Source organism: Neoarius graeffei, chromosome 19, assembly GCF_027579695.1.
Source record: "Neoarius graeffei isolate fNeoGra1 chromosome 19, fNeoGra1.pri, whole genome shotgun sequence".
NCBI classification, from domain to species: domain Eukaryota; kingdom Metazoa; phylum Chordata; class Actinopteri; order Siluriformes; family Ariidae; genus Neoarius; species Neoarius graeffei.
The window spans coordinates 47,588,480-47,597,466 of NC_083587.1; the positions used below are offsets into that span (position 1 = coordinate 47,588,480).

The window sequence follows — 8,987 nt, forward strand, 5'->3', positions numbered from 1 at the left end:
GGATACAGCAATGACTGAGCAATTGATTATTCAGGAGAAGTGAGGAAAACAGAATCAATGATGGCTGCATGTGGTAAGTTGCAAGTTTCTTACAGTTGACCAGATGACTTTGGTTAGTGCACTTTTTTTTTGTGGATGATCATTCCAAAGCACTCCGTATTAGCTTTAAAAGACAGTATTTGGCTATTTTATGTTACAGTCATAATACTTCACGTTAATCTATGATCTTTTTCTGAAGAGATACTAATGGCCGTATTCAGAGTTGGCGAATTAAGTCCATATTTAAGTCAATATTTATGTGGAGAAATTTGTGTGTATTCAGACAGACTATGCACCTGCTAAATGCATGTACTTCATTCCTCCAAGCTTACCAGGTTTTTCTTGAGTAGAAGCGTCTGAGCCTGTTTTTTAACCCCGCCGACAGTAGTCGGAGGGGTTATTGTTTTCACCTGCGTCAGTCTGTGTGTGTGTGTGTATCTGTCTGTCTGTCTGTCTGTCTGTCTGTCTGTCTGTCTGTCTGTGTGTCTGCAAGATATCTCAAGAACCAATGGATTGATTTAGACCAAATTTTGTACATGTGTTGCCAATCACCCAGGAAGGAAACCATTAAATTTTGGAGGTCAAAGGTCAAGGTCATGGCAGAACTTCGAAATTTTCGCCCAATGTATTTTAATAGGGAAAAGGCGGGGTTTGCACTCGTTAGAGTGTCCCTGTCTAGTTTTTTTTTTTTTTACAAACTGTATTTTGCAGACTGAAGTCTATAGTTATGTTTGAGGTCTGAATACTGAAGTGAACAGTTTCTCACTGGACACAGGTTAAACTGATTTCCCCTTCTGCTCCATCAGGTGTACAGTTTATCTCAGAGTTCAGGATTGTACTGCTTGGGAATAAAGGAGCTGGAAAAACCTCTCTAGCGAACATGATTTTGTGTAGACAGACCACATCTCCAAAGAGTACTGCTCAGTGCGTGAAGATCCATGGAGTTGCAGCTGGAAGACTGGTCACTCTGGTTGACAGTCCTGGCTGGTGGAAGAACTTTCTTGTGCATGAGACTCCTGAGTTTCAAAAACAGGAGCTGGTGCTAAGTATGGCTCATTGTCAACCAGGACCCCATGCTGTTGTTCTAGTCATACGTCTGGATGCATTATACACGGAGAAAAACAAAAGAGCAGCACAGCAGCACCTGGAGCTTCTTGGGAAGGACATCTGGAAGCACACAGTAGTTGTGTTCACTTACGGTGATCATCTTCAGGAGCAAACAGTTGAGCAGTACATCGAAAGTGAGGGAGAAACCTTTTTGCAGTGGCTTGTGGGAAAATGCGGGAACCGGTATCATATTTTCAACATTGATAGATACAGTGGTACTCAGGTGAAGGAGCTTTTTGAGATGGTCGAGGATATGGTGGCTGGAAATGGTGGCTCCTGTTATGAAATGGATAAAAAGTGTCTGTATAAAGTCAAAGAGATGAGGATGATGGAGGAGGAGAAAGCAAATGAGAGGAGGAGGATGGTCCAGGAACAAAGAGAGGTGCATGAAGGTGAGATTTCAAAAGTCTATGCATTTTCTCAGAGCTAATATTTCAAAATGACTTGTAATATCAGGTGAAAATTAAAACTCAATCCAAATTGTTTGAAACTGCTCTTACTGAATGCAGAACAACATATACTTTTTATAGAATTAAAATGTTCATCCATTCTTGAGATATTACAAATCAAAGATTGAAAAAATGGCTTAATTTTTTAGAAAATTGACTGAATATGATGTATTAGGATCACATGGTCCAAAATGGGCCTCATTAATAAATGAGATCAAATGTTTTTTCTAATAACTTTTTTTTATTTTTCAAGATATTTACATGGAAATTGGGAGGCACATAGATGGTTGTATACTGAATACAAAGTTTGAAAAAGTAGTAAAAACAAATTACGCAAATTAGTTTTTAATTAGTATTAATTATACTAGTTAGGTAAAACGTTAAATCGGTACACACTCTTCTTCAAAGTTTCACCAAATGGCTTTATTTGTGCAATATAAAGCTGATCTTAACTCTCATTTATACATCACAAAGAAGGAGAAATCAGTGTTAATTATAAAATATGTATACATAAGCACTGAATGTCATTCACATCTACCATTCTCTCTCAAAATAAAAAAGTAATAAAAGATTATTTCTAATACCCTCTTTGTGCTCTGTAGGGCTTTGCATTTCTCAAAAGTAGGGCTTACTATTGTTTATATGAAAGAATATAAATGAGTATTTTGATTAATATTCACAGCTTTCAAAGCGAACCTCGAAAAAATTGTGTGATCCGCATCCAATAAACAATTTCATTTAATTGAATTGAAATTGACACTCGTGTTTCTGACTTCTGGTTTTTTAAATATTGTTCTGGCCACCAAGATCTCAATATTTTTCATCAAAACAACTGCAGTTCCTGTATATTCTAAAATAATTATTTATTTACAGGAATCAGTTTGATTTGAAAAATTAAGTAGGTAAAGCTATGAAAACTCACTTCAAAGTCTTCTGTGAAGCGCAACATCAAAACTAGCTGATGGAAAATTTTGCTGAATACTTCATCAGAAACGGTGAGAGCAAGAGAACATCCCTATAAAAGTTATTTGATTGATATTCATGAGTAATCCAGTTGGAAACCGGTCAGAAGAGAGAGAAAGAGCGCGTCTGACCACTTTCCTGTGACTCAAAAAGCACCGGCAGTTTCCCGACGTCACGCGAGTAGAAAGTGTACTCCGTTGTACCAAATTCAACCTGAAGTTACTCCCAAAGTACTGAACAGATATATTTCTTTGGAAAGCAGAGATTATAAGCTTTTTAATGATAGTATTTATGATAGAAACTATTCAGGAGTTAAGCAATGACAGATTTGGAAACTTACAGTGGTGCTTGAAAGTTTGTGAATGCTTTAGAATTTTCTATGTTTCTGCATAAATATGACCTAAAAAAATTTAGGACTTGTGTGAAAATCTAATGATGTTTTAGGTCATATTTATGCATAAATATACAACCCCAATTCCAAAAAAGTTGGGACAAAGTACAAATTGTAAATAAAAATGGAATGCAATCATTTACAAATCTCAAAAACTGTTACTGTATTCATAATAGAACATAGACAACATATTAAATGTCGAAAGTGAGACATTTTGAAATTTCATGCCAAATATTGGCTCATTTGAAATTTCATGACAGCAACACATCTCAAAAAAGTTGGGACAGGGGCAATAAGAGGCTGGAAAAGTTAAAGGTACAAAAAAGGAACAGCTGGAGGACCAAATTGCAACTCATTAGGTCAATTGGCAATAGGTCATTAACATGACTGGGTATAAAAAGAGCATCTTGGAGTGGCAGCGGCTCTCAGAAGTAAAGATGGGAAGAGGATCACCAATCCCCCTAATTCTGCACCGACAAATAGTGGAGCAATATCAGAAAGGAGTTCGACAGTGTAAAATTGCAAAGAGTTTGAACATATCATCATCTACAGTGCATAATATCATCAAAAGATTCAGAGAATCTGGAAGAATTTCTGTGCGTAAGGGTCAAGGCCGGAAAACCATACTGGGTGCCCGTGATCTTCGGGCCCTTAGTCGGCACTGCATCACATACAGGCATGCTTCTGTATTGGAAATCACAAAATGGGCTCAGAAATATTTCCAGAGAACATTATCTGTGAACACAATTTTACCGTGCCATCCGCCGTTGCCAGCTAAAACTCTACAGTTCAAAGAAGAAGCTGTATCTAAACATGATCCAGAAGCGCAGACATCTTCTCTGGGCCAAGGCTCATTTAAAATGGACCGTGGTAAAGTGGAAAACCGTTCTGTGGTCAGACGAATCAAAATTTGAAGTTCTTTATGGAAATCAGGGATGCCATGTCATTCGGACTAAAGAGGAGAAGGACGACCCAAGTTGTTATCAGCGCTCAGTTCAGAAGCCTGCATCTCTGATGGTATGGGGCTGCATTAGTGTGTGTGGCATGGGCAGCTTACACATCTGGAAAGACACCATCAATGCTGAAAGGTATATCCAGGTTCTAGAGCAACATATGCTCCCATCCAGACGACGTCTCTTTCAGGGAAGACCTTGCATTTTCCAACATGACAATGCCAAACCACGTACTGCATCAATTACAGCATCATGGCTGCGTAGAAGAAGGGTCCGGGTACTGAATTGGCCAGCCTGCAGTCCAGATCTTTCACCCATAGAAAACATTTGGCGCATCATAAAACGGAAGATACGACAAAAAAGACCTAAGACAGTTGAGCAACTAGAATCCTACATTAGACAAGAATGGGTTAACATTCCTATCCCTAACCTTGAGCAACTTGTCTCCTCAGTCCCCAGACGTTTACAGACTGTTGTAAAGAGAAAAGGGGATGTCTCACAGTGGTAAACATGGCCTTGTCCCAACTTTTTTGAGATGTGTTGTTGTCATGAAATTTAAAATCACCTAATTTTTCTCTTTAAATGATACATTTTCTCAGTTTAAACATTTGATATGTCATCTGTGTTCTATTCTGAATAAAATATGGAATTTTGAAACTTCCACATCATTGCATTCCGTTTTTATTTACAATTTGTACTTTGTCCCAACTTTTTTGGAATCGGGGTTGTAGAAAATTCTAAAGGGTTCACAAACTTTCAAGCACCACTGTAGATGAGTGTCTGCATGGACAATTTTCACAGCATGGCCAGCGAGCCTCTGATATGCCTAACATTTCACTTTTTTTGTCTACCAGGCCATAACTGCTCCCTGTCAAACATAAGAATGGTGTTGTTAGGCTATCGGAGATCTGGGAAAAGTTCAATCAGGAATAATATCTTTGGAAGAGAGAATATTGACTTGAAGATTACTTCACAATGTGTGAAGACTCAGGATGAGGTTGCTGGAAAAGTCATCACTGTGCTGGACACACCAGGCTGGTGGAAGACTCTTGCAGCAAGAGACACTTCAGAACTGGACAAGCAAGAAATAGTACGTAGCACTTGGCTGTGTCCCCCAGGACCGCATGCTTTACTCTTGACTCTACGCTTAGATATGCCATTCAAAGACGAAGAGATGAAATCACTGGAGGAGCACATTGGTCTTCTTGGTGAGCGGGCTTGGAACCATACTATCCTGCTTTTCAGTCATGGGGATTTGCTTGGTGGCCTGACTGTTGAGCAGTACATTGAGAGTGAAGGGAAGGACTTAAAGTTGCTTGTGGCAAAATGTAGAAACCGGTATCATGTTCTCAATAACGAATTTGCTTGATGGTGGTCAAGTCACAGAGCTGTTTAAGAAAATCGAGGAGATGGTGGCAGAAAATCAAGGCCTTTATTATGAAATGCACCCAAGGACTTATAAGGAAATAAGACGGAAATGGAGATTAATGGGGAAAAAATCCAAGATGAGGCTGAAGGTGAAGCACAGAAGGATGATGAATTCAGTGAAAGGTAAGTTCCTTTAATATACAGTGCCCTCCACAATTATTGGCACCCCTTGTAAAGATTAGCAAAAAGGGTTAGAAATAAAAATCCACCTTTTGATAAAGTCACTTCATTTCGCACTGAAAAAAATGAGGAAAATGCAACCTTTAATTCAAATAAATTTATTCAAAGAAAAACAAATCCAAGAAATCCATCAAGAAATAATTATTTTCAACAAAAACTCCTGCCACTATTATTGGCACCCCTGGAAATTATAGTGAACACAATGTAACTGAAACATGTTTCCTATTTAAATTGTACAGCATTTTTGAGTTGAATGGAGTGTGGAGGAACTTTCAAGGTGTAATCCATGACTTCATGATTAACTGCAGTACAAATATGAGGTGAAGGAGAGGTCAAATTCAAAGAGGCCAATTTTTCAAATAAATCCCATTCACACAGTCATCTTTATTTGTACTTGCTTGTGATATTATTCTAATTAATTTAATTATTTTATTTCCTGAAATATTAATACATTAGAAGCCTATTTTAAGCCAGTGCAATCCTGACCAGGCAGTTACTAAGGATGCACTAAATTAATCTTTCTTTGTCCCACTTAATAATAATAATAATAATAATAATAATAATAATAATAATAATAATAATATCAGAGTTTCCACAAATATGGCTGTGCACCTGCTGTAAAAGCTAAATATACATACTCTACTAATATTAAAAATCCTAAATACTAATTGTCAAACTTATAGTACTAAATATAAAAGATATAAAAAATTTCCTAGCCTGAGATACAAAAAACCCTTTACTTATAATCTATATAATAAGCAGCAAAATTTGTTTGTTTGTTTGTTTGTTTGTTTGTTTGTTTGTCTTGAGCTAACGTCGCCATTTCTCGATGGATTTTCACCAAATTTGGCAAGTAGGTACAGGAGATGGCCACAATTTGGCAGAATTCAGAAATTCCATATTTGGGCCCCAGGGGGTCCCCAGTGGGCCCCTGGGTGGTGGATGTTTGGATTTTTGTTTGTCTTGGGTTAACATCATTTCTCGACAGATCTTCACCAAATTTGACATGGAAGTCTGGGGACAACCCAGAATTTTGCAAAACCCAGGCAATGCCGGGTAACCTGCTAGTACTAAATATTGGAGATATATGAGAAATAAGTCAAGTTTGAAACTTGAGCAATACTTGGATACTAATAGAGGAAAAATTATCTGAAACAAAGTGAAGAAATTAAATGATACGATTACCTAATTGATGAACAAAAAGTGTAAATGTAACAGCGATAGTATAATGAGAAAAAAGAACCGTGTAGCAATAAACAAATTAATTATAATAATGAAGGCACTAAGGTACTAATGGGAATTATACTAATAAAGTTAAACTAGATTACTAATTATTATTGTTGTTTGTGCACTTGTGCCCACATGAAAGTAAAAACCTTCCACTTGCTTTGTTGTGCCCCAGATGCATACCTCTAGTCTCAACTAGATGCCATGTTGTTGTTGTTTTCCCTGTAAAATAGACATTTATATCTGTTTAGAATACCTTGTCTGTTTAATCTGAATAGTTTATTAATATATTCATATTTGGTTACATCTCTAGTGTGTATCATGTACGTTTGTTAACTAGTCCATATCACTGTGTTGTGGTAGGTCCTGAACAACATCTGACTGAGCTTAGCCTCATTCTTCTGGGGTATGGTGAAGCCGGTAAAACATCAGCAAGTAACACCATCCTCGGCACCAGAGATTTTGGATTGAAAAGAACTTCTTGGTGTATGAAGAGAACAAGAGAGGTAGAAGGAAGATTACTCACTGTGATAGACACTCCAGGATGGTGGAAGCGTCTTCCAATAGAAGAAATGCCACAATTTAGCAAACAGGAAATTCTAGAGAGTGTCTCCCTGGCCCCTCCAGGCCCTGTCAGTTTCTTACTGGTCATCCGTCTGGACAGTTCTTTTCAAGAAGAAGAGAGAAGAGCTGTGAATGATCACATGAACCTTTTCGGAGACACAGTCTGGGACCAGACCATGGTTCTGTTCACTTGTGGGGATTGGTTGGGGGACAGAACCATTGAACTGTACATTGAGAGTGAAGGTGATGCACTGAAGTGGATTCTTGAAAAATGTGGGAATAGGTATCATGTTCTCAGTAACAAGAACCAGAGAAGTAGCACCCAGGTCACTGAACTCCTGAAGAAGATTGAAGAACTGGTGGCTGAGAACAAAACATGCTTTTCATTGGATATGTCGGATTTGAAGGAGAAGACAGGGAGCAGGTTGAATATCCAGGTCAATGAGCAAGCAACACAAAGACAAACTGAGGATTTTGACTCAAATGATGAAGTATTTACTACAGACATGAAATATAATAGTTTTAAAGAATTTTCAGTGCAGCTGCTCACTTAGGAATAATGAAAAGATGAATACAGACTTCTAAGTGTATTAAAGGACCAAATTTTATTATAATTTGTTTTTTAATGACACGAGTGCATTAATGCCACAACCCTAAATCAGAAAAGTTGTAACGGCATGGAAAATGCAAATAAAACATGAAAGCAGCGATTTCTAAATTTACTTTAACTTGTATTTCATTGCAGACGGTATGAACCCAAAATATTTCATGTTTTGTCTTCATTTCATTTGTTAATATACATCGATCCCTGTGTTTCAGACCTGCAACACATTCCAACAAAAGTTGGGATGGAGGTAATTTAGGGTGAGTAATGAGGTAAAACAATTAAATAATGATGTGATTTGAAACAGGTGACATCAACAGGTGATTTGTAAATATGATTTGGGACAAAATCAGTATCCAAGAAAGGCTTAGTCTTTGAGGAGCACAGACTTTGACAAACAAAGATCTCCAGTTTGTCAACAAATGCATAAGAATATTATTGAAATGTTTAAAATTAATGTTCCTCAAAGAAAGATATGAAGGGATTTGGATATTTCATCCTCTACAGTGCATAATATCATTAAACGTTTCAAGGAATATGGAGGAAGTTTGGTAGATGGCACTGCATCAAGAACCATCATCTATAGCTGATATAACCACATGGGGTTGGGATTACTTTGGCAAACCATTATCAAGCACTACAATACAGAGTTACATCCACAAATGCCAGTTCTAACTTTACTGTGCAAAAAGGAAGCCTTATGTTAAGTGTCCAAAAGTGCTGTCAACTTCTCTGGCCTCAGAGGCATCTGGGATGGACCATCACATAGTGGAAATGTGTATTGTGGTCAGAGAAGTCAGTATTCCAGGTCTTTTTGGAAGAAATGGACGCCGTGTACTCCAGACCAAAGACAAAAAGGACCATCCCGACTGTTACCAGCACCAAGTCCAAAAGTCGGGGTCTGTCATGGAATGGGGTTGTGTGAGTGACCTTGATAAAGGTACCTTACACTTCTGTGATGGCAGCATTAATGCAGAAAAGTACATTGAGATTTTGGAGCAACATATGCTGCCTTCAAGACGACATCTTTTCCAGGGATATTTCAACAAGACACTGCAGAACCACATTCTACACACATTACA

At 37.8% G+C, this 8,987-nt stretch overlaps 1 protein-coding gene across 1 annotated transcript; it reads left to right on the forward strand.

The window, feature by feature from the left end:
- LOC132867619 (GTPase IMAP family member 8) lies at window positions 1–7,855 on the forward strand. The gene is given in 5 exon segments (XM_060900599.1): window positions 1–73; window positions 846–1,538; window positions 4,757–5,258; window positions 5,260–5,453; window positions 7,101–7,855. Coding segments are annotated over 5 exon segments (2,160 nt in total). The 5' UTR covers window positions 1–57.
- The last annotated feature ends 1,132 nt before the right edge of the window (window positions 7,856–8,987 follow it).